We start from the raw sequence: 24,836 nt of genomic DNA, 5'->3' as shown, positions 1-24,836 counted from the left end.
TGCCTGAAAGGGCCATAGCAACCTGGGAAGACAACACCCCCACCCCCACCTCATAGAGGGAGAACAGTTTGTTCTCCTGGGGGAACTGTGCATGTGTCTGTGTGCCTTTAGGTGAGTGGCTTCCCCTCTCTGGGCCTGTTTCTCCATCTGTTAGGTGGGACAGTGATAGGACTGACCCCAGAGGGTCTTTGTGGGGATTAATGAGGTTGTATGATGGCCCTGGCACACAGCTGAGGTTCAGTAGGTGGTGGCCATCACTGTAATTTGCACAAATAAAGGGGTAGGCATCTCGAGCACTCAGGGGTTAAGTAGAGTATGTTCATTCAGTCAGTCGTCTCGGGAAGCATTGAATGCTGGCCTACTATGTGCCAAGCTTGTCCTAAAACAGTTCCTCCAGCCTATTTAGGAGCGATTCAGACTCGATTTCTCTTCCCCAGCTAAGAAGAAGAGTGGCTGCCATTAGTTTACGTTCAGGAAACAGAACCCCCCATGGGGCATTAAGACTCGTCCGAGATCACCACTGAAGCTGCTACCGCCCCCATCCCCTTCACTGAAGGTTCAAGGCCTGGCTTTGAGCTCCAAGACATCCCAGTAGAGATGGGCCACCTGCCCGCCTGCGTTCCAGACCAGCAGGGCTGGCTGGGGCTGGGGGCCTCGAGACGGGCCCCCCTTCCTGGTGAAGGGCTGCCAGGGGCAGCTGAGGTCGTCGGTACAGTAGCGACTGCCACCACATCCGGGGGCTGGGCCGGCTGGGGCTGGGGAAGGAAGGAAGTCTGAGGCTGGAGTGAAAACCCAAACCACCACCTGGGGAAGCTGCTCAGAGCCCAGAGGGATGAGGGGTGAACAAGGCCACGTGGAGCTCACAGTTAGGCTCCTGTCAGTGTCACCTGATGGCCATCTGCCAACCTGCATCCTTCTTCAAGCGTTCCCAGGGCCCCGACAGGAGCCAGGTCCTACTGTGGGCACTGGGGCACAGCCCTTGACCACCCAGGGGGTGGGCGTTAGCGTTGGGCGCGTTGTACAGACCGTGCCGAGGGCCAGGGGTGTGCAGAGGGAGTCCCACAGGACTGGGTACAAATTCTGATGGCCTTCTGGAGGCCCTGAGCAGCCCCCCGCCCGCACCCCGTTTTCTGTAACTTGGTCTAACGATCCCACTTTTGGAGGGTGTCGTGAGGACCCAGTGAAATAGCACGTGAGGAACTTGGCGTGGCATCTGGTTCCCACTGGGTGCGTAACCGACCACTTGGGTCTGACCACCTTGGTGAGGGGAAGGGACTCCTCAGGGCTCCTCCCCGCATGGCGGGAGCTCTCCCTTCACCCTCCATGGTGGCTGAGGCTCTAGTAAGCCCAGGCCCACGTGGGGAGGACAGGCGAGGTGGGGAGTTAAGTACTCAGGATGAGCCCTCTGGCCTCCTACCACCCATCACACATGGGGGCTGGGGGTGGGGAGGGGGAGTCTCAAGCTGTCACATCATGTCATGTTTCTCAGGGCTCTGCCCCCAGGCTGCTGCTGAGGCCCCTGGGGAAGGAGTGTGCTCAGGAACAGAAAGGAGGGGCCCGGGGAGATTCGGTCCTGTGCCCCCATTTCCGGCCCTCCACCCACAACCCGCCCAAACCCTGGGCCCCTCTCTGGCACCCCCCCCCCCCACCCTACCACAAAACCCCAACCCATCATCCCCTCCCTGAGCTCCACCCAGCCCAGGCAGAACCCATTACCCCTCTCCTGAAGTCCCCGGTCCCCTGAGCCCCCTCAACAGTCAGCACCGCCACCCATCTTACTCCAAAGGGTTTATTGAGACAAGTTTCACATCCAAGTCCGGGGCAGAGGGGACGGGGCTTATAAACAGGAACCTTGAAGGGGGCCCGAGGGCTCAGGGTGGAACCCAAAAAAAGAGTGAAATAAATAGAGGAAGAGAGTGGAGGGCCAGGAGAGGAGACACAGACTATCACACAGTGATAACAACATGGGTGGGGGCGGGGCTCCATTAAAATCCCATTTATTTATACAGATATACAGGGAGTTGTGGGGGACCAGGGGGACCCCCTCCAGCCTCCATGCCCCAGGGAGGGGTGAGAGAAGGCCATCTCTCCCCATGGGTGACCCCGTGGGGGCTGGGGGGTTGCCCTTGGAAGAGTGCTGGGGGAGGGAGGGGAGAGGGGTGGGCGCCTCCCCCGAGGGCATCACCTGATCCCCAGGCAGTTACTGGCCCTGGAGGCGCTGGGTAGTGTCTGGAAAGCTGTGTTGAGGGAACTGGAGGAGAGGGTGGTGGACTGGGGCTAGCTTCTGGAGTGGACCAGGCCGGGCGCTCCCCGCTGAGGAGGACCAGGTGGTCCAGCTGGTGCCATGGCTTCCCAGGGGACCCAGAGCGGGGGCGCCTGGGGCTCTTCCCGGCACAGCTACCACCCAGGTCTGGGAAGAAGGAGGGGGGTATCGGGGTTCAAAGAGAGAACCTGGCACCTTCTGGCGTCTTGGAAAAGCTGATCCCCAAGGACACCCAGCCCTGGCTGTGCTGCACCCAAGAAAGCAGTTCAGATACCAGGACTGGGTGTCCGGGTGCAGAGAGGAAACTCCTCGAGGACGTCCGGGAGGGGAAGTCCTGAAGGAGGCTGCCCCCCAGGCTGGATGCTTGGGGAAGGGGAGGCTGTGGGGGATGGCCTCCCAGGGAAAGGGGCATTAGCACCACCAGGTTCCAAGGCAGGCGGGAAGAGGCCGGGCCTCCGGGCCTCCGCTGAGGCTGGGAGTCGCCTGAGGGAGACAGAAGGGAGGGGGGACTGGAGCATGACACCCCGGGTACGAGCGGTCGGGCCGCCTCCGTCCCCTCTCTCGACGCCCAGGGCTTTCCACCTTGGGAACGTGGCCCCCTCCCGAAGTGCCAGGCAAAGGGATACATCTGAGGTCCCTCCTGTCAGGGGTGAGGACGCAGAGGGTTTCTAGAAGCCCTCCCAGACCAAGCCTCCCTCCTGTCTGGCCTCTCACCTCAGTCCCACCTGCCTGGCCCCGCTCCCCAGCCGAGGTGGAGGCCGGGGCGGGGCCAGGTGGGCATCATACGAAGACCTTGGCCAGGGCGTCGGCGCCTGCGCTGGCGATGAGGGCCTTGCTGGGGTGGCACGCGACGGCATGGATGGCCTCCTCGTGCTTCTTGCGGTGGGCCGTGATCTCCTGCACGCATGTTTTGTTGTCCAGGCTCCACAGACGCAGGGAGCAGTCATGGCCTGCGCAGGTGTGGGACCAGAGAGCACTGTCCCCCAGCAGGTACCCCGGCTTCCCCGAACCTCCCCCACTGGAGGAGCCTCAACAATGGGGGGGGGGGTCTCCATCCTCTCGTCCCCCACCTCTGCCGGCCGCCTCCTGATGCCCAGCCCAAAGGAGAATGCTTTTATCCCAGCTGGCCGTCCACCCATTAGTTACCAAGTGCTCACCGGGCACCTGCGTACCAGGCCCCGGGGACACGGTGAACGTCCTGGGCAAAGCTGCCCACCCAGTGCTGTTGACCTTCCAACGTGGCCCCCGGTAAATGAGAAAACAGGAGGAGCAATGCCAGGCGGACAGCAGCACCGGCACAAGCTGGTCACCGTGATGACAGAAGGGCCACGGGGGTATGAGGAGGAACAGCAGGGGTGGCCAGGGGAAGGTTCTGAGGACGGGCAGGAGGCGGGTACGGCTGCAGCAGCCTGAGCAGGAGCATGGAGAGGAGGCCAGAGAGGGTGGAGCGGACAGGGCCGGGCCCTGGGGCAAGAGCCCCCTTCAGAGACGGCCCGACTTATGCGTCCGAAGGACCAGGCTGGCTGTGGCGGAGGCTGGCTCGATGTGTCCCTTATATACGGAGGACCTGGGCCCTGTCCCAAATCCTCTCTGCCCTGGGCTTGACCTCCCTGACCACCCCCTCTACCGGCACCTGCAGGCACAGCTGCTACCGTCACCAGGCAAAGACCCAGCCACAATGGGACCAGGCCCGTCCACGTGCTCTCCCACGCCCTGTGTGTGCTCGCTTGCAACCTCCCACATACTCTGACAGTGGGGAGCAGAGGTGAGCGGAAGGAGACCCCTCGCCCATGGCACTCCTGATGGCCCGGCACACGCGTCACCTCCCTTCCCCGTCTGCCCACGTCGCACCTCATCCTTCTGAGGCACGGCCCCGTGGTGGCCGGGCCCCAGTGCCCTTATCCACGGAGCGCGTGGCTCCAAATGCTAACAATCCTGTGGGGACTGAGAGCCAGACACACTCGGACTTGTTCCTGCAGCCAACCCACCACGCTCGACCAAATCACGGAACCTCCACGAGCCCGTTTCCGCATCTGCACGACGGGTATAACATACCCTGCCGACAGCGTGATCTGGATGAAGCGGGAAGACGCACGCAAAAGCTTCCAGTGGGCTGAGCGTGCGCGGTCTCTGCCGGGAGGCTCCCTGCCCCTGCCCCGCTGCGGGAGGGGGCCCCAGAATACGCCCTCGTGACCAGTGCCCGCGTCTCTTCCTCTTCGGTCCCACACACCCTTGCTCCTTAGGAGCCAGGAGAGTCCCCACTTACTTCCCGACATCAGGAACACGCCATTGGGGTCCACGGCTAGGCAGGTGACCGCGTCCAGGTGGGCAACCATAGAGTGCACGGATTTCCCTGAGAGGAGAGAGGGTGGGCGGCAGGTTACTTTCCCTTGGCGGGGAAGGTCAAGGGCCCGACGGGACACCGTGAGCACGAGTGAGCGGGGACCAGGAAGGCTGGGCCTCACCTGTCCGGCTGTCCAGGAAGCGGATGCCTCTGTCGTCGTGGGCGGTGATGGTGAGGGGCTGGTTTGGGTGACTCACCACCTGGTTGATTTGGGTTGGGCCTGGAAGGAGAGGAGGAGAGGGAAGGATGTCGGGGAAATCAGGGAGACCAGGACAAAGACCAGAGGAAGAGAACCACGGCTCCACGGCCCTGCTGTCTGCTCAGCTGGCCGGGGGCCTGGGCTCCCAGGCCTCTCCCTTCCCCGGGCCACAGTGCTTCGTCCGTAAGATGCCTGGGGTGCCACAGGACGGGTACGAGCCACCCATAAGGGCCATGCATTCTGCCAAGAGGCCTGACGGGCAAGTTCCTGATGATCTCTGTCCCCTCAGCCCTCCCGAGAGCCAGGCAGCTGCTGGGACCTTATCTCCTTCCTACCCAGAGCCCACGAGGGGGTAGGGGAGACATCTTCTGCTGATGAGACACCGGCTCAGCAGAGCCACAGGAGGAACCGGGGCCCTGGAGGCATTCAGATACCAGCCCCTGTCCCTGAGGCCCCCCTTACCACTGTTCCCCCGGGACTCCAACGAGAGGAGGGCACTGCCAGCCTCCAGATCGTACAAGACCGTGTCGCCAGAGCGGAAGGAGGCCACGATGTGGGCGGGCTCGGTGCTGGTGAAGGCCACTGAGGTGGGGATCCCATGATCTGAGGGCACAGGGAAGGGAGGGCTGCTTAACAGACCTGGTCCTGCCCTGGGGCTGCGGGACGGGACTTGGGAAGCCTGGGCCCCTCGTGGGGAGTCATGTTCCTCTGTGACGTGTTCCCACGCCCACCCCGCGCCCAGCCCTGCTCCCCCGACTCACCGCTGGCTGTGAGGAAGGTACAGAGGCAGGTTGGGCTGCTGCTGCTCGGGTCCCAGATGCGGATGGTGCCGTCAGCAGAGCAGGAGGCCAGGCGCTGGGAGGTGGGGCTGAAGGCTAGGCCCCATACAGCGTCCCCGTGGCCCTCCAGCACGTGGCTCAGCACACTCGGGTCTAGACCCAGCGGAGGGAGGAAACAAGCTAGGTCAGGGCCAGCGGCCCCACCCCAGACAGCTCCAGGGCACCGACCCCTGCTGAGAGCCAGGCTGCCCGGCTTAGCCGCCCATTCACCCAGCTCTACCCAGACTCCTCCTGCCCTCGGCGCTGTCACCGCTGGAACCCGCCGCAGCGGCCGCACACACTCTGACCACTAGCTCGGAACAGAAGCTCCAGAGGGCAGGGATTCCCTTGCCACGCCCACAGGGCCCACCATTGTGCCCGGCACAGAATGAGCGCTCAATACACAAGTTTTAGGACTTGGTGAAGGGGAACAATGGTGAAGGAGCATTGGTCCTCCTTGGTGAAGGAACAATGGTGGCTCTGTGGCCCCAAGACCCTCTCCAGCTTGGGACTCGGGTCGTGCCCCACTCTGCCTGCCTTGGCTCCTCGCCCCCAGGGCACAAGCCCTGCCCAGTCTCTCTAAAGCCCTCTGATCCTTCCCACCTCTGCCTCCCCCGTCACTCAAGTCCACACGGCGTGCTCCGGTCAGGCCCTGCTGACCCCCAACGCGTGGCAGCTCGCATGGCCCAGAGCACAAACTACCTGGGACTGACCCTTGACCTTTTACAGGGTGGGACTGTTCTTGGGAAGACACAGACCTCTAAACTCTACCACCACAATGCAGTAAAGAGCCACGCGTGTGACCAAGAAAGTTATCGGAAGAGGCACCACAAGAAGGGGGACGTACAATAAATAGCAGTGCGGTCACTTTTCCACTTAACTCTTAAAGGGGTGCCAAGGATCAAGTGCAGACTTCCTACAGCCCGGCCCAACTAACTTGTCCCCTGTCACCCGCTCCACTTCTCCTCACCGACTGCCTGCACTCGGCCACAGGAAGACACCGGCAGGGCCTACCAAGCCCCCGCGTGGGCCGGTCCCCGGCCCCGGTGTGGATTCCGAGTCCGCTCACCTGCCAGCTCCTCTAGGAAGCGGCCCCCCAACGCCACCGCCTTCCTGCCTCGGCCCATCTGACCCCCGTCACAGACTGAACACGAGGCTCCAGGCTCACCCGGGCTGGGGGCACACGGTGCGCCCCCCGCCGCCCCCCGGGCGCTGCATTGCTAGGCACGGGTGGGCACTGAGGGAACGAAGAGGCCCCGGTGGACAAGGGGGGGTGGGAGCCAGAGGAGGGAGCCGTCCTCACCGTAGCCGTCATAGGGGTCCACGTTGAGGTCCGGAATCTTCCAGCTGTGGATGCGGGCGTCGGCCCCGCCGCTGTAGCAGTACTCGCTGTTGCTGCCCATGGCTACTGCCAACACAGGGCCCCTGAAAGGTACAAAAGTGGCGAAGGAGAAATGAGAAGCTCAGCCTCAGCCCTCCTCCGGCCCCCTCCGTGGGATCTTGAGGTCCTCTGCTAGATTTTTCGAGGACGGCCAAAAGGAATCCGGCCTCCGGGGCTCCGGGGCGCCGGTGGTGCCCCCGGACCGGCCTGCCCCTAGCTCCCCACACCCATCTCCTCCTCCGAAGGCTGCGCCCAGAACCGGCCGTGGGAGCGCCGTGTCTGCAGAGCACCGGGAGCAAGGGGGTGTGCGTGCAGAGGGCCGGGGCCAGACCCGCCTGTGGGGGCGCTTCCCCACCTGTGAGCCCGGAAGGCGTGGATAGGCTCCACATCCAGCGCGGCGTTCCTGGGGGAGGCAGAGGAGCCGGATGTCACCGAGAGCCCCTCCCCTCCGCTCCCCCCAACCCGGGGTTGCCGCCCTCACTTCTTGGCCGTGACGGCTTTCTGCAGGTTCCAGAGCTTGAGCGTGCCGTCCTCAGAGGCGGTGAGCAGGGCGGCCTGGCTGTGGTGGAAAGCCAGGGAGCGCACGCCGTCGTAGTGTGAGCGCAGGGTGAATTTGGGGTTCCACGTCTTCTTAAAGGCATCTTTGCTGTCAGAGAGCTGGGGTAGGGGGAGGTGCCTCAGCGTCCCCACGGTCCCGCAGACACGGACTGACATCCAGGAGGCCAAGGACCGGTCCCTTCCCCACCCAGACCCACAGCGGGGGCTGCGGGAAAGCAGTCAAGTCAGTTTGCCCCGCGGTGCCAGGTCCCTGAACTCTGAGTACCCGAGCAGCCTGACCGCCTCTGTGGGGGTCGGTGTGGCTTTCCTAAGGTGTCAAGAGAGCAGGACTTAACCAGATCAGGGGAGGGGACTGAGGGAGGACACTGCATGAACAAAGTCCCTGAGGCTGCAGGCCAGATCTAGAGCCTGAGGGGAGGCCTGGGTTGTAGAAAGCAAGGGAGAGAGTGGCAGGAGCTGGGGCTGGAGCCACTTCTAGGAACCCGTATCGCATCCTAAGTGAAACAGGGAGCCATGGAAGGGTTTAGAGCAGGGAAATGACACGGATCGGATGTAGGAACATACGAGTGGCTGCAGGGGCCAAGGGGCCCTGAGAGAAGCCTCTCAGGCAAAGAGAGGGCACAGAGACCACATGCTGGGGAGCGGAAATGGGGACAGGTATGCACAGAAGGGAGAGACTGGGGAGCAGAATCAATAGGTCGCTGGGGGAGTCCCAGAGACCCTGCAGGTGCCCTGGTGGATGGTGGTGTCACTCTCCGCGCGGGGGACCCAGGGGCAGCCCGTCGGGAAGGAGGATGAGCAGACTGTCAGGCAAGATGCCATGTCCTGCCCCAACACGGGCTCCACAGCTGATAAAGCCCTCGGTCTGGGCTCTATCCCCAAAGGTCCCCACTGCAGCTGTCACCAATGCCCTCGTTCTTTAGGGCCAGAGGCTCCGCCGCTGTGTGGTTACCCCTCACAGGCACACACGCCTGCTCGAAGCCTCTACTTTGGCCCCCCTTCCTGGCATCTCACAGCAGGGCCCACAACCCTGCTGGGGAACCAACCGCTCGAGATCCTGCTAAAAGCTGTGGTGAACGTTCCTGGGGGAAATGTGCACGTGCAGCCGATGCAGAGACCAGAGGGCCAGAGGCCCATCTGTGGATCTGGGGCTCAGAACACCGGCCCTAAAGGCCTCCCTGTCACCCCGGCCCGCCTGCCTACAAGGCCCCATCCACGCCTGGTTTTTTGGTTTCTGGCTGCCAAGTTCAGCTCAATTCCTATCTCCTGCACAAGTCCGCTTCCCCACGCTGTGCCAACCCAGAGTGCCCTTCCCCTTCTGATGCCGTCCTGCCCTGCCGCCGGCCCACCCGGGGCCTGGGTGTGAGGGGCACGTAGGCCAGGGGTGGGAGGGAGCACTGCCTACAGGAGATGGCAGGGGCCATGGTGTCTTCCAGACCCTGTGCCTCGGCGACCCTGTCAAGCCCCGTGCCGAGTACATGTCCGCACCCCTCTGTACAACAGGTGAGCTGCTGAATGACCTCACAGCGTCCTCCCGCTAAGGGACCCAGCGCAGGCCAGGCACCGGGTCAGAGCTCAGCAAGAGTGGGCACAGTGCGGGATGCCCAATGAGGGCTCGTGGGGGGTAGGGCACCCCAAGAACTTACATCACAGCTGAGGTCGTTGTCGTTGGTGACGGTGAGATCCGCCAAGTCCCCCAGGCTCACCTCCCCGCCCCCGATAGTGTCCATGATGAAAACGTCTGAGGAGAAGCCAAAGGAACCTGGTAGGGGGAGGGGAGGGAAGGGGCGGAGAGGGGCAGGGAGAGAGAAAGAAAGACAGAAAGAGGCAGAGGGGGAGATAAGGAGTCAGAAAGAGACAGGGAGAGGACGAGATCAAGAATCACAGCTGGAAAGAAAGAGACAGGGAGAGACAGACAGACACACAGGGCAGGACAGACAAAAAAAGAGGGAGACAGACAGACAGACAAACTTTTGGGACAGGGAGGCTGCAGACTAGAGGCCAGGCTTCGACCCTGAGGACACAGAAGCCCTGGGCTTAGCTCTGCAGCCCCCCTCTGCTATGAGCCCCAGGGGACTGGGCCGGGGGGGAGGGGCCGCTTACCTTCGTGTGGCCGGGGCTGGGGTGTGCCAGGAGGGGGACCCGTCACTTTAGGGGGCAGCCCATCCACATCCCGAAGGTCGGCCAAAATTCCCTGGAGTTTGACCCGCCGGCTTTCTGCAGGGACAAAGCACGGGGCTGGAGCCCGTGTTCCGGTTCACCTTAGCCACCGGAGGCCTCTCCTGCCAACGTGAGGTAGCCGGAAAGTCCTGACCAGGGAGCACCAGGGCTCGAAGCGGGAGTGGGGTCAGGCAGAGGAGCACTGAGCTAGGATGCTCTGTGGTGCCAGCCTTGCGGGAAACTCAGTCCCCGGCCATCCTGTGTGACGGCCGAGGGCCCCGTGGCTCGGGGTCACAGAACAGGAGAATGCAGCCCTGCCCTGCCTGCCTCTGCCTGCCAGGTCCTCGTCCTGTTCCCTCCCCGAGGTCCAAGAACTAGACGCTTGCGCGGAGGGCCAGAGGCCCCGTTCCGGGAAGAGCTGGGCCCGCCTGCGTCCCCACAGGGATTTTCCAGGGAAGGGGTGAGGGCCCGGCCGCCACGGTGTGGGGCTCCTGCTCTCCTCGGCCACCCTCCTCTCAGGAAGCGTATCCGTCCGGTGGAGACCCTGGGGCAGGAAGCAGCTGTGGGCGGCCGCGTGTGCCCCTACTTCGCCTGGTGAGGACGGCTGGCCAGAAAACCCTCAGCTTACCCAACTCGTGGTGGGTCCCCTCTGCGGCACATCGTCGAGGGTCCGGAGAGCCCTCCCCATCCTCTCCCGAGCCCAAGAAATCGAACTCGTTGATGGCATCTTCAGAGTCATCCTCCTCGTCCTCGTCCTCCATTTCAGGCACCAGGGCCTTGGAGGGCAGCTGGGCATGGAGGAAACCAGACGGGTCAGGAGGCTCCCGCCCGCGGCGCGAGCCCAAGCCCAGGCCCGCCGCGCCTCCAGGAACCACCTGGCCCTGCCCGGAAGTGTCCCACACCGGACACCAGCTCCACCTCCCTCCCTTCGTGCCCTTCCCAGGGGCCGGGACGCGCTTTGGTGGCAGCGCTCCCCCTGCTGGCAGCCTTCAGGGGCCGAGACGGCCCCACAGCTCGGAAGTCTCTTCGCCTCCCGGCCACCCCACCCCTGCCCCCGCCTGTGATCCCCTCACAGGCCCCACCCTCCCCTTCCGCAAGCCTGTATGGAGGGGGTGGGGAGACGCAGACAGCAAAGGCCGCCGCAGGGCAGAGGGGAGAGACGTGTGTGCCTACGTGTGTAAGCGAGCGTGCGGAGATGCACGATTCGGGTGGCACGGACGCGCGGGGGTGACGGTGGCAAACGCTTATCGAACTCCGTGCCAGCCTCTACGCGTTCTTCAGCGCACCAAGCGAGCTTCACCCGTGTGACTTCACAACCTTGTGAAGAGTTGGCATCGCTGTGCTTATTCCCATACTACAGACGAGGAAACCGAGGCTGAACAGCGAAGCCCCGCATCCCAGGTCCCCGGTCCAAGCCGTTCTCGAGACGCTGAGGCGGCTCTGGACCGGAAGATCACCGAGGGTCCTCCGCGTCTCCCTTCCATCTTGCTGGGTGGGCTGAGGCTCCGTAGCGCGCGCCACCTCGGACCGAGAGCGCACAGCACCGTCCCCCCGCCCGGAGGAGCAGGAGGCCAGGCAGGCGAGGTCTTCCGCAGGGTCACGACCAAACCCTCTCGTGTTCCTCCCTCCGCAAGCTCGGACCCCATCCCAGACGTGGGGCTTCGGAGCAGCACGGCGCCCGCGTTTCCCCACGCGGCCCGGCCTTCCACAGGGACACCCGCACCCGATCCGTTACCCTCCTGCGGCGCCCGCGTCACCACGTCGTACACAAAGTGCCGTCCGGGGGCTGTGTGCGCGCCACCCCCACGGCTGCCTGAGACGACACAGGGGGGTTCCAGGATTTTCAGCAACAGTTCGGGTCTCTCTCTGACTTCTGCTCTAGGCGCTGGTGTCAGAGCACACCCCGGCCCGGCACCGGGACTCTGGCGACCACCGGCCTCCAACACCGCCCCTTTCGGGGAATCTTCTCCCTCCCAAGTGTCCCCGGACTGCACCAAGTCCGGGCACTCACAAGGCCAGCCTCAGTCAGACCGCAGGCTCCTGGAGGGTGTGGCTGACCCCCCTCCCCCCGCCCCCACGCAGGCCCAGCACTCCAAGCCGGCACAGCGGGCTATGCGTCCGTGGAGTCAAAATCGCTCAGGCGTCCGTGAGGCGCCAGCCACTGGCCCGTGTGGGGGGACCAGAGGGACGGGACGCGGCGACCTCCTCCTCCTTCCCTCAAGGATTGGCCGGCGTGCCCAGAGAGGCCCTGGTGGGGCCAGGGCTCTGCAGAAGCATGAAGCGTAAACAGGCGTTCTCCAGGGCCCACGACAGAGGTGTCCCGTGCCGTTCCGTGTGCGGCCAGCCCCAGCGTAGCCAAGGACTCCACAGGCACGAATTCACGTTAAAGAAATCCTCAACAACCCAGACAGAGACGGTGAGCCCCTGAAACTGCCGCTAAGACAAAGAGGATCACATGCCCGAAGGCACACAGCCAGGCCAGTGGCCACTGCGGGAGCCTTAGAGGTCTTTGGAAGAACAGTCTGGTCACTAAAGGTCTCCCGGGTGAGAGAGCGGGCCCGGGGAGGCGCGAGACCCCTGTCTGATGAGCCTCCCCCGCAGGGCCCGCGGGACAAGTGCGGGGACAGACACAAAAGCCTGAGGGAGTGTAAGTCAGCGATGATCTCTGCTGGGAGGAGCAGAGAGGAGCGGGCAGGCCTCCCAGAGGAGGATGAGGTAAGAGCTGAAAAAGGAGTGAAAATCCCAAGAGGCACGGGAGAGACCACGAACAGGATCAGAGGCCCCAGCCTCGGACACATCCTGATTCTCCTGGAACCCAGCGCCAGCGTCCTGGCTCTGTGCGTTCCCCAAGCGCCTACGCTAGGCGGGACCCTATGCTGGGCCGCACCGGGGACCCTGGAGACAGAGCTGTGGCAAGGACAGACGTGGTCCCACACAGACGTGGGGACACCAGACAGGGAGCACCCAGAGCGGTCCGGGTCCAGATGGCTCCGACCCTGCCGAGGGAAGGGGAGGAAGGGCCGGTGAGAGGTCAGAGAAGGTGGCGTGGAGGGGCGGCGGAGGAGGGGCGCTAAGGTGAGGCTGAAGGAGGCAGAGAAGGGCTCTGATGGGAAGGCCCCACACAGGCCCCCTTCGTGCAGCCCGCATGGCAGCACGTCCCTTGGCACAGGACTGCTTACCAGCCCCCGCCGGCTGCCGGCTCCCCATGCCAGGGACCGGACCTCTCTCTCCATGTCGCCGCTGCTAGAGCAGAGCTAGGTCCGCACAGGCCCAAAGCAAGGTTTTTTTTACTGGACAGGTGACATGAGCCCACGTCATGCCTGGGGACGGTGCCACTGAAACGGCAGGAACACGGTGGCTCTGGCAGTCGAGGCGCAGGGGTCAAATGGGGCGAGGGCCATTATCTTGAAGCCAAGCTGAGATCTGGACTCTGGCCTGCGGGGAGTGCCCCTGGGCCTCGGTCTCGAGGCAGGATGGACGCTCAAAACTACCAAGGCCCCCGCGGATGCCCCAACCTGGCCCCGGGCTGACCACAGCGGCCATCCACGCCGGGGGCTGGGTGCTGGGAAGAGAAGAGCGGGAGGACACACGCTTGCGAGCACACTAAGTCCCCGCCTGGCAGAGCTCACAGTCTATCGAGGGAGAAGACAGAGAGCCACGTGGTGTGGGTGATGGAGGTCAGACTAGCCCAAGGGACAGAGCGCGCGGAGAGGGCAGGGTGTGGCTGGCCCAGTCTGGAGAGCTGAAGCCTCTCGGAGCTGAAGAAAGGATGGGAGGAGACGGGTGGGGGAAGACGAGGCCCCGACTGGTCACCGAGGCAGGGGCGTGGCCAGAGACACGGCCCCAAGAGCACCCACGGGGGCACTGTGCCACCGGCACACAAAGCAGGGGGGCCCTCCCGGGGGAGGGGATGGGGCGGGGAGCGCACCTTCACCCGCTGTTTCTTGTGCTGCACACTGTCCAACTCGTCGTCCTCGTCACTGTCCTCGTCCTCACAGCTCTGCAGGAAGGGGATCTGCTCCAGCACCGAGCCGCCCAGGCGCTCTTTGCCATCTTTGCCTGCCGCGTTCCTGCCCACGACAGGGGGGCAGGGGGGGCATTAGTCCCGCCAGGTGGCGAAGCTCAGAGGCGGCCAGAGCCTGGCCCCGGCGCTCAAGGGGGCTGAAACCACCATGATCACACGCGGGGCTCCAATCGCAGCCTCTGACCAACAGACACTCACCCCACCCCGACACCTTCAAGTGCCGGGTCAGGAGAGTGGGCCGAGGGAGTGTCGCTGACTCAGCAGCCCCTGTTCCCACGGCCCGGGCAAACCACAGGCGCGGATCAAGCAAGCGGCAGACGCGCCCGGCGGGAAAGAGGAACCGGTCACTCTGAAAACACCCAGGGCCCCGTGGGTGGCCCAGCCGTCAACGCACCTGCACCCTCCCGACTGACAGATGGCCTCCCATTTCCACTCCTGGCCAACCGTCGGATGCCTCCAAGCGGATAACGGGTTTTAACAAAAGGGTTATTTGCCCAAACCTGACTCCAGGGTAGAAAAGTGGGTGGAATTCGAAGTTCAGATGAACACAAACATCCTCCTTTATGGCCACGGGGCCAATGCTCCGGAGAGTTCCTGTCAACTGCCCAGGTCTACGGTCACTGCCCGGAGGACAGATCTTTCCTCCGGGCTGCCAAATCCGGCACCGCGTCCTGGCCGCATGGTGTGCGGCCTCCCAGCAGAGCATCTCTGGGGTTTCCTTCGGCAACACGGCTGCACCGGCCCAGCCTCCTCGGCTGCTGCCTCTAGCCTGCCAACCCCGCCCGCATGCTGGTGAACTAGAGGGGAGTCCGGAGTCCAGCCCCCACCACCCCCACCCGAGCTCCAGGCTGGCCACGCATCACCTGCACTGGGGGCCGCCCGGCCGCGGACCCCGCCCGCCCTCGATGGCCCCCTCGACGCTCCTTCCACTCGTCTCCCCTGTCGCAGCCAACGCGGCTCCCGTTGCTTGGCCCGAACCCCAGAGCCACCCCCCGGTTTCCCTCCTCTCCCCACATCCACTCCTTCCAAAAGAAAACCCACGGAGAGGCTGGCCGCTTGGCGCGCCCTCCGCTTCTCGCCAGGACACCGCAGGAGGCTCCCAGCCGCGCTCCGGCTCCTGCCCTCCAGCCCTTCCTCCTCGAAGCCGACCAGCACACCGGATTGTGTCACACCCCCGCTCGAAACCACGGGCTTCCCACAACCCGTAGAGAAGAATCCAAACTCCCTATCGTGGCCGGTACAGCCCCATTTCATCTCACTCCTGAGATTTCAACCTCACCACAGACCACAGCCCCACATGCTCACTCCCTGCAGCCACACAGGCCTGGCCGCGGGTTCCTCAACGTGCCAAGTCTCGGGACCCTGACGGTCGCTGTTCCCGTGGGCGGCTTACTCCATGTCCTGCGGTTCTCTGCCCAGATGTCACCCCGTGAAGAGGCCCCCCGCCGCCCATTCAAAGCAGGGCCACTGCCTATCACTCTTCCTTCTTCCCCTTCTGCACAGCACCGAACGTCACCAAATGTTAAGTCACTGATGCTGAGGAACAACTACCAGTGAGACGACGAACAAGTGAGAGCTCCCCAGGGCGGTGGCCGTGTATTCTGCTCCCCACCGGGGGCTGGGGGTGCCACCCAGGCTCTGCCTTCAGCTGCTGCCCCACGTGCTGAGCGGTTTAAGGCCTGAGCCTCAGAAGCAGCGCCGTGCCGGACGGGAGCCGTGACGCGAATCGGCACGAAGATGACACCACGGGAGTATGTGCAGGGGGACCCAGAAGAGAATCCAGGGATCCCACAACGAAGGCACCGAAGGCTCTGGAGCAAAGGGACCCACAATATCCTCCAGGAAGGAAGTGGCCACCAGAGCACGAGGGAGTACCGTTGGCTTTTCTGACATGGGCCTTCATCAGGAGGAGGGGACACAGAGGAACAGACCTGCCAGGCCTCACCAAGGGCTCACCTTTTGATCTGCTCTTCGATCTGTTTCACCAGCAGCGACTCACCGCCACTGAGCCCCCCGGGGCCTGGCGTGGCCCTGGAGCCACCTTCGCTGGGCTCCACGGCCCCGTTGAGCTCCAACGAGCGACCCAGTAGGGACCGCACGCGTTTGGACCGCATGTCCAGGATGGTGTCCGTGTAGCCCACCTCCTCCAGGTACCTGCAGGGAGACAGCACTGGCATGGGTCAGGGGTCTCCTGGCTTCTCTGGGGGCTGCTGCAAACTGGGACAGCCTTTTTGGAGAAGCAACTTAAGACCACACATCAGGGGTGCCTGAGTGGCTCATTCGGTTAAGCGCCCAACTTCAGGTCAGGTCACGATCTCACGGTTCGTGGGTTCGAGCCCGGCCTTGGGCTCTGTGCTGACAGCCCGGAGCCGGGGGCCTGCTTCGGATTCTGTGTCTCCCTCTCTCTCTCTCTGCCCCTCTCCCACTCTGTCTCTCAAAAATAAATAAATGTTAAGGAAAAAATAATAAAGACTACACACCGGTATTTTTTTAATTAACAAAATTTTTAACGTTTATTTATTTTTGAGAGGCAGAGTGGGAGTGGGGGAGGGCAGAGAGAGGGAGACACAGGATCCAAAGCAGGTTCATTCTGAGCTGTCAGCACAGAGTCCGACGTGGGGCTCCAAACCCATGGACCGGGAGATCGTGACCTGGGCCGAAGTCGGATGCTCAACCGACTGAGCCCCCCAGGCACCTCTACACCAGTATTTTAGATTTCCTTTTTTTTAGGCTTATTTTGAGAGAGAGGGAGAGAGAGAGAGAGATGGAACACACACATACAAGCAGGGGAGGGGCAGAGAGGGAGAGACAGAATCCCAAGCAGGCTCCACACCATCAGTGCAGAACCCGATGTGGGGCTCAAACTCAAGAACCGTGAGATCATGACCTGAGCCGAGATCAAGTGTCGGATGCTCAACATACTGCACCACACAGGCGCCCCGGCACACCAGTATTTTAAATAAGCATACCCTGGCACCACTGTTTCACTTTCAAGTCTATTTCCAGGAGAAGCCTTTATACACAGGCATAATGCGGCCACACAGATGCTTGCCAGGATGTTGTACGTAAGAGCCAAAACGCAGGGGCCAAGCAACATGTCCGCTGCAGAGGACCAGGGCCGCAAATGACTGATGGGGACGCTAGGCAGAAAATAAAGGAGGCAGAGTGCCAAGACGGCCACAGGAAACGGTTTCACGAAATAAGTTACGTGATCCGTATAATTCAGTTTAAAAAAAAAAAAAGTGTCGGGGCGCCCGGGTGGCTCAGTTAAGCGTCCCGACTTTGGCTCAGGCCAGGACCTCACGGTTCACGAGATCAAGCCATGAGTCAGGCTCTGAACTGACAGCGTGGAGCCTGCTTGGGATTCTCGGGCTCCCTCTGCCTGTGCCCCTCCGCTGCTCCATCTCTATCTCTCCCTCTCTCCAAATAAATAAATAAACGTTTTTTTAAAAAGTGTTAGGGGCATCTGGGTGGCTCAGTCAGTTGAGCGTCCGACTTCAGCTCAGGTCACAATCTCACGGTTCGTTTGAGTTCGAGTCCCGTGTCGGGCTCTGGGCTGACAGCTCGGAGCCTGGAGCCTGCTTCGGAGTCTGTGTCTCCCTCTCTCTGCCCTTCCCCTGCTCACGCTCTGTGTCTCTCTCTCAAAAATAAACGAACAACAACAACAAAAGCGTCAATGGGTGCAAGAGTATGAGATCACACACAAACGTATCTGAAGTATGCCCCCCACAAGGCCTGGAAAGAGACAGACACACTAAACTCAACAGCAGTGACTTTCAATCTTCAGAACAAGGGATTCGAGATGTGAAATAAACCTTTACAACTTACTCTACTCACTTTGACAAATTAGTTTTTATTACTTCTGTAATTAAAAAAAATGGAAACTAGCTGGGACTAGTCTAAAAGTTAAAAATAGGGGGAAAAATCAATTGTGGGTATCTGTGGCTTTAAAAGATACGAGACGAGTCCCTCGCCGGTCCTCTGGCGGCTCCTCAAGAAGTCTTTTACGTTCACCATGACCTTGTCCCTCGGGGACCCCTGAGACTGCCCCTCACACACTGGAGCACACCTGCCTTCACCTGCCGTGTCATCTAGAGTGCCTGCCTGTGTCCGAGGTCCCCCTACCCCCGCAGGGGAGAGGCAGGGAAGCACAGTGGTGAAGAAGCTGGGCTCTGGGGGTGGACCCCCAAGATCACCTCTCGGACCCTCCATTTGATGGCGCTGTCGTCTTATGCAAACACACGCCCTCGCCGCACCCATGCTGTTAGGGGAACGCTAGGAGCTTACCGCACAGGAAGTCTCGCGAGGAATCAACGTGAGCGCGACATTCAGCACAGCGCCAGGCACGTAACAGGCGCCTGGCAGGTGCTGCGTGTTACAACCATTCTGCTGTGACTGCACACACCGGAAGCTAGCAATGTGCTTCCAGATATTTAGCTTAAGGAAATCAGGGACATGGGGTGCCTGGGTGGCGCGGTTGGTTGGGCATCCGACTCTGTCTCGGCTCAGGTCATGATCTCACAGTTCATGAGTTCGAGCCCTGCATCGGGTTCTGCTCTGACAGATTGGGATCCTCTCTCTCCTCCTCTTTGTCTCTCCTATGCTCTCTTTCTCTCTCTCTCAAAATAAAGAAGCCTAAAAAAAAGTCACTTCTTCAAAAAACAAAAATAAAAAAACACAAACCTCTTTAATAATAAAATACCCCCTTTTTTTAAAAACCAGAGGCCTCTGGGGTCACTTCTCAAGAGCAAAGGTCCCCCATGTCTGCCTCCTGCAGCCAAGTCTTCCCTCCAGGCCAGCCTCCGCCCACAGCACGACAGGACAGCAAGGATCCAGCAAGGACAGTTCGATGTCCTCCAACCGCCCAGCGGGGACAGGAAGGACTGTGGAGTCTTCAAGTTTATCTCCCAAGCCAAACACGTCCCTCTGCCTACCCCAGCCCGGCACCCCTGCCGTGCACACTCACTGTCGGAGAAGCTGGCGCCCCTCCTTCCACACCAGCGGGCTGTTCTCCAGGGTGACCGACTCCATGGGGCCATTGGAAACTGGAGAGTGGAGACAAAGGAGACAGGCTGTCTTGGGGTGCTGTCATGTACCCATCACCTCCTCCCCCTTCCTCATCCTCAAGCCCTAATGAGTCACTATCGGGTCACTGTCACAGGTCCTATTGAGTCCCTACCTGACGGCGTCTGAAACCTACTACCCTCTCCCCTCCACGCCCTCTACTCTCCTTGTTATTTTCCTACATGGGAATCCGATCCTGTTCGGAGAGCGTATATAGAGCAGGCTCTGTACTTCAAATCCGGTTCTGCCATGTTCCGGCTGTGTGCCACTGAGCAGGCTGCTTTACGTCTCTGAGCCTCAGTTTCCTCTTCTGAGAAAATCAGTTAATAACGGTAGCACCTACCTACCGGGATCCTCGTGAGGATTAAATGAGACCGTCTGTTTATTTTATTAACTACTCACTCGGCATCAACCAGGCTCCTGAGTGGGCACCTGGGTGACATCAGTGACCAAGACCCCTGCCCTGTGGAGCTCCTGTCCTGGTAGGAGGGGTCTGACATAAATAACAGCATCACTGTTCACGCGGCACCGAAGGCCTTGCTGGGTCGCCCAGCTGGTCGCCTCCACTACCCCCACACCACTTGTGCCAGTCTCACCCAGTAACTCCCTGTCCCCTAACATACCCTCCTCCACATCGTCGTGCTTCTGTACACGCGTCCCTCTACCTGGCACACCTGCCCTCCTTACCTGTTGGTGAACAGAGCCCTCTTCCAGGGAGCTTAGAACATTAGGGACACTGTCTGTCGGTTTCACGGAGGGATGGCAGGCAGGACAGGCCTTCCTCACTCTCCACCTCGCTATCCACCACCCTCCCCACTCTGGGGCCCTGCAGAGCAGCCCACGAAGAGGGGCGCTGAGAGTGAGGTTCAAGCCCTCCCCAGCCCCCCACTCGGCCAAGTCTGCTTCCTGTGGAGCGAAGTAAGAAAGAGGCGACCCCACTCTGCGCCACAACGTCACGTTCAGGGTTGTTGGGAACGGGGGGCGCAAGTAGGGTGGATCTGACGGTGGGTACCTTGTTCTGCCAGTTCTGGCTTCTTCTCCCCCTGGTTCAGGTCCGTCCCGAACTTCAACTTGTGATACTTGGCCCTAAAAGAGCAAAATGATTACTGGAGGACAGATGCAGAAGAGCGGACTGGGCCAGCACTCACCTCAGGCGCCCCAGATTCCAGGGTCCCCCCAGCCCACTCTCCTACCGCCCCCACCCCGGCCTTCAGGAAGCAGCGCTGGTGGGAGAGGCACCACACGCGGCGTTGAGAGGGACCCACTCTTCGGAGTCAGGCAGACGGGGGAGCCACCCCGGCTCCAGGAGACCCCGAAGAAGTCCTCACCCTCTGGAAGCCTCACCTGGACCCATTAGGCAGGAGGAAGGGGAACGAGGCGGTGAGCATCGGGCAGGGGCCGCCGCCACTATGAAAACCGTTAGCAGCCATTATCCTGAACTCCACCTACGGCGCCCTCTTCTGTCCCCCCCACTGGAACCACACGGCGGTGGGCAATGGGGAAGAGAATGCCAGGCTCCAAACCTCCCTCAGCCGGAAGGCAAGCGGCCGGCCTCCTGAGCCTCCATCCGGGCCTGACTTCAGAAGGCAGGATTCCAGGGCAGCAGGGCTCACCTTTCCTGCTTCAGTGCATACTCCAACATCTTGATCCGTCGCACCAGGTCTGTCTTGAGGTTCTCTTGCCCTTTCCTTTCTCCCTGGAGGAAGGCTACCTGAGCCTGGGGGATAGGAGGGAACGGGAAGGCAACAGGGCTCAGGCTCACTGATGTGCGTCCCTCGCTCACACAGGGACAGTCAGCGCCAGCCCCTACCCCCACAATGACATGCAGCAGCCACTTCCTCAGGCGTGAAGGCCCCGAGCCAGGGTTCAATGGAGCAGCGACAGGGCATGCTGGATCTGTTTCCAGAGTCCCCTGCCATGTGACCCACCGTGAAAGAGCTGAGGAGGAGTCTTTAACCCTTGCAATTAAAATGGGGCCAGCTCGGGCCTAACGTGGCCCCTGCCTTTGGGGGAGAAGCCGGACCGGGGACGAAGGCGGGGGAGGTAGGCATGAGGAGCCCCGGGCTCCTTCTCCCCCACCCTAAGGCAGGTGCTGTCCCCTACAGTGCTGGTGGAGGTGGCGTCTCACTATTTCTACCAGAGCATCTGTCTCTGGGAGGCGTAGGAAGCTACTTCTGGAGCTTAGGGACAAGAGTGGGTGGCTCAGCTCAGCTCCCGCTCCAATGCAAAAGCTTTACCACCCAACCCCCGCCGTGGGGACCACGCGTCCCACCGGAGTCTGCCCAGGGTGAGCGAGACATGCCACAGACATGACCCAGGGCCCCTGCCAACCACTTCACACCGTCTGCTGGCAGGGGCTACCCCAGTCTGCTCTGGTCTGTCAACAGGTCTTTTGGAGACACTGGGCCAACGGCCTTCGAGGCAGGATCCTGGCCCCTGACCATGTTCCAGAAGTCCTGTGCCAAAGCCCTGAGAGCAGGGCTCAACCCTGGCTTCTCCCCAAGTGCTCCACTGTGACAGGCTGGGACAGCCTGAGCTCCAGGCCGGGCTCGGCCACTTACTTGCTGCATGATCTTAGGCAGGTCACCGGCCTTCTCTGAGCCTCCATTTCCCCTTCTAGAAAATGGGGCTCACGAGAGTGCCTGCCCCTCATGTGTTAAGTTCTTCTCAGTCCGAGGCCTAGCACAGAAGAAGGGCTAATAAATGCCAGCTCCTACCTATTATTTTTATTCTCCCTGTCCGTTCTTCCGCAACGCTGAAATGGGCCCAGCTCCTTAAGGGAGTGAAAAGCCCTCTGAGACCCAAGCCCCAGTGAGCGGAGAGGTCTGTGGCTTACAGGCCTCCTGCCCCACAGGCGGCTGCGTCGTCTACGCAGCCGTTCCCCAAACACCACGTGCTTGCTGGAGGACGTCAGTGACTCCACCAGAAGCCCCGGGTCTGGCCACAGACCCCTCTTCCAGGCCATGACCGTTCTCAAAGCCCTGCTCCAGGACTGTAAGTTTCAGTAGCCTCTCGGACGCCCGCCCCCCCCACGGCTTTCCCTCTCCTTGGGGCTCCAAGGGCCATGACCTATCTGCCCTGTGCACTTGGCAGTGCAGCACAGCCCATGCCCACAAGCCAACTATCGCCTCTGTCGTGCTCCAGGGACCAGGTCTTTCCCTCAGGTTAGCTGAGAACTGAGCAGGTGCTAAGTAATGCCTGGCACTGGCTGAGAACCAGGGAAACAGGCACGCTCATATTCCGCTGGTGGGGCCATAAATCGACGCACCCCTCCTGGAGGGCAATTTGGCCATGTTTATAAAAATGTCAAACGCACATTCCCTTTGTCCCGACAGGTCCACTTCCAGGGATGTAGCTAGCCTACAGCTGTAAGTGCAACGTAGGCTTCTTTCTGAGAGAATAAAAAAGGATGTATGTGCATTGACATAAAACAAGGGTTTCACGTGCTCACCCGTTGACACCAATACCTACTGAGCTCCAACCAAGTATCAGATACAGCTACAGACAGAGAACAGCACTAAACACGAGGAGACGTGTGTTACAGAGGGGAGGGGACAAATAACAAACAGATCGCTATATGTCACCAGACACACTATGGGGGGAAAAAATCCTCCGTCCATTGAAGGAATGGGACTCCCCACCCCGCCCTTGTGAACATTGTTTTCGCTCTACGTTTTAAATTAACACAGGGGCGCCTGGGTGGCTCAGTCTATTGAGCATCCAACTCCGGCTCAGGTCGTGATCTCACGGTTCACGGGTTCGGGCCCCACATCAGGCTCTGTGCTGACAGCTCAGAGCCCGGAGCCTGCTTCAGATTCTGTGTCTCCCTCTCTCCACCCCTCTCCTGCTCACACTCTGTCTCTCTCAAAAGTAAACAAACATTAAATCAACACATACATACGTAAATATCTAAGGCTAGACAGGCGGACTCTCGTGGGATCACCATCTTGGAAGTCTGAAATGTCTGTCCTTTGTGTATCTTCTCAGTCACCCAAGTCTGCCCTGTCCCGTCTATTTTAGAAGGTGGGGGAGAGAGGTGGAGAAGAAAAGGTCGATCACCAAACACAAGCCCTGAGTTACCTCCTCACCGTCCTCCCTGCCCTCTGTGGCCTCCACAGCGAGTGTTCTGGTTCCCAGGGCCAGTACAGCCTGCTGAGAGCCTCCGTTCATTCCAACATCCAGCACCTGTGACAGCCTGTGACAGCCAGGTCCTGCATGAGGCATTCGTCTGAGTGGTTCCTGGCCCCACAGAGCTCTCAGTGCAGCACAGGAGACAGGCAGGAGCATCGACAACCGACACACGATTTGACTGGGGCCACGGTGAGGAAGCAAAGGGTGTTATGGGACAAGGGACGCCCAACCCGTTTCTGGGGTCAAGATGCACAGTTCAGCCAAGACCCGAAGGCTGTCAGAAGTCAGCCAGGGGAGTAGAGTGGCTGCTGGAAGAGGGCAGAGACAAGATCTGTGCCCACAAGCCAACTGTCACCTCTGTCCTGCTCTAGGGACCAGGTCTCGCCCTCAGGTTAGCTGAGAACTGAGCACGTACATGCTAAGTAATGCCTGGACTGGCCAAGAACCGGGGACACAGGCACACTTGTATCCCGCTGGTGGGGTCATAAATTGAGGCCAGTGTGGCCACATCAGAATGTGCAACAGGGTTCGTGAAGAAAGGCAGAGAGGTTTGTAGGCCCGAGAAAGGACCGCAGACCAAGCTAGGGTTCGTAGGTTGTCCTAAGAGCACAGGGGAAGCCATGGAAAGGTTTCAAACAAAGGAGAGATGGGATCAGTGCATATTACAAAGATAATTCCAGCTATACTGTGGAGAACTGAACTGATGGCCTGGGGGGAGGGGCATGCCCACACAACTGAAGGCCAGTCACAGGAAGCAGTCCCAGAAACGCCAGGGAGAAATGACAGTGGCTCAGACTAGATGGGGGTGCTGGGTTAGTGGATCTGAGGTGCTAAGGAGGCAGGACTGATGACACAGGTGACCTCAGTCTGTGGGGGGAGAAAGGGAAGTCAAGAACGTGCCAGACCCTCACACGTGCTCAGCCTGGCCCCTGTATCTCCTTGTTACCACCACGTCAAGTCCTAATTATGGTGTAAGAACCTGGCTCAGCCCGCTCTGCTCCGCTGTCCCTTCCCCAGTTCCTCTGGCAAAGGGAGGAGAGAGAGAACCACAAACATGTGGTTGAAGCCCCGAACCAACTCAACGGAATCCCATGGAAAGGGGAAGTGTCAGGGGCCAGTCCCTCCTACCTCTGAAAATGCCGGCAGCCAGTGCTGTCTGTCTGACCCGAGTGCCGTGGTAGGCCGGCAGGTAAGCCCAGGATCTGGAAGTTTCTCTACCCACCACATCCACCCACTGCCACTCCCTCTGGCCCGACTGTTAGAACACCCCCTCCCCCACCCCAGATCCGTGCCCAAACTCAGCTGCCACCTCTCCTGCGGCTGCTCCCCCTTTCCAGCCAGGCAGCGCGGAAAAGGCTTCCCGGGAGCCTCAGCATCTCAATCCTCCCAGGAGCTGGTGCCGGGCTTCCTGTCCCAGCCCCCAGTCCTGTGTGCTCCCCTTCTGGACCCACCTAGCCCTGTGTCTCCTGCACTCCTCCTTCCCAAGCTGCACGGGCTCCTCGCAGGGAGGACACGCCCCCCCCCCCCATCCGTCGGCGCCCCTAGTGAGGCTGGAGGTGGGGAGCGGCCAGTTCCACACCTTCCCTGCTGCCACACTCCCCACTTCTCCCCCTCGCTGCTCCTAAGTGGGCATCCAGCTGAGAGTCCCCTGAGAGGTTCCTCCTGTCCTCAAGCAGCTCCCCTCCCCAGAGGTGCCATGGGTCGATAAGCGATAGGGTTTGTATGTGACCGCTCGTGCTTACTTTACCCTGAGTCGACTTACCCTAAATTCGCAACACACGTTATCTACAAAACACAAATATTTGCGACTTCAACTTACGTTTTCATTAAAATATTTTATGCTTTCTTGAAACGATCACTGTGCTTCAAGCAGAGGCACCCCATCAAGTACCCA

The 24,836-nt window shown here is 61.0% G+C and overlaps 1 protein-coding gene across 4 annotated transcripts in view; it reads right to left on the bottom strand.

Moving 5' to 3' along the window:
• Nucleotides 1-1,773: 1,773 nt before the first annotated feature.
• The window catches only part of STRN4 (striatin 4), a 26,731-nt gene continuing 3,668 nt past the window's right edge, over nt 1,774-24,836 (bottom strand). The window contains exons 1-18 of one of the 4 annotated variants that reach the window (XM_015539013.2): nt 21,373-21,485; nt 20,425-20,528; nt 19,824-19,897; nt 18,714-18,792; nt 15,704-15,901; nt 13,652-13,793; nt 10,352-10,511; nt 9,667-9,801; nt 9,210-9,325; nt 7,487-7,662; nt 7,361-7,408; nt 6,928-7,049; nt 5,568-5,738; nt 5,269-5,409; nt 4,729-4,827; nt 4,530-4,616; nt 2,978-3,213; nt 1,774-2,746 (exon numbers count right to left, since the gene is read on the bottom strand). In XM_015539013.2, the coding sequence (XP_015394499.1) occupies nt 3,044-3,213; nt 4,530-4,616; nt 4,729-4,827; nt 5,269-5,409; nt 5,568-5,738; nt 6,928-7,049; nt 7,361-7,408; nt 7,487-7,662; nt 9,210-9,325; nt 9,667-9,801; nt 10,352-10,511; nt 13,652-13,793; nt 15,704-15,901; nt 18,714-18,792; nt 19,824-19,897; nt 20,425-20,528; nt 21,373-21,381 (2,031 nt within the window). In that variant the 5' untranslated portion in view covers nt 21,382-21,485 and the 3' untranslated portion in view covers nt 1,774-2,746; nt 2,978-3,043. Of the gene's footprint in view, nt 2,747-2,977; nt 3,214-4,529; nt 4,617-4,728; nt 4,828-5,268; nt 5,410-5,567; nt 5,739-6,927; nt 7,050-7,360; nt 7,409-7,486; nt 7,663-9,209; nt 9,326-9,666; nt 9,802-10,351; nt 10,512-13,651; nt 13,794-15,703; nt 15,902-18,713; nt 18,793-19,823; nt 19,898-20,424; nt 20,529-21,372; nt 21,486-24,836 lie in introns of those variants that run through there. The other 3 variants (XM_042968105.1, XM_042968106.1, XM_042968107.1) reach the window with 3 other exon arrangements.

The sequence above is a fragment of the Panthera tigris genome, chromosome E2 (genome assembly GCF_018350195.1).
Source record: "Panthera tigris isolate Pti1 chromosome E2, P.tigris_Pti1_mat1.1, whole genome shotgun sequence".
In the NCBI taxonomy this organism is placed as follows: domain Eukaryota; kingdom Metazoa; phylum Chordata; class Mammalia; order Carnivora; family Felidae; genus Panthera; species Panthera tigris.
Note: the sequence above shows the minus strand (reverse complement) of the source record. Positions and strands in the feature narration are given on the sequence as shown.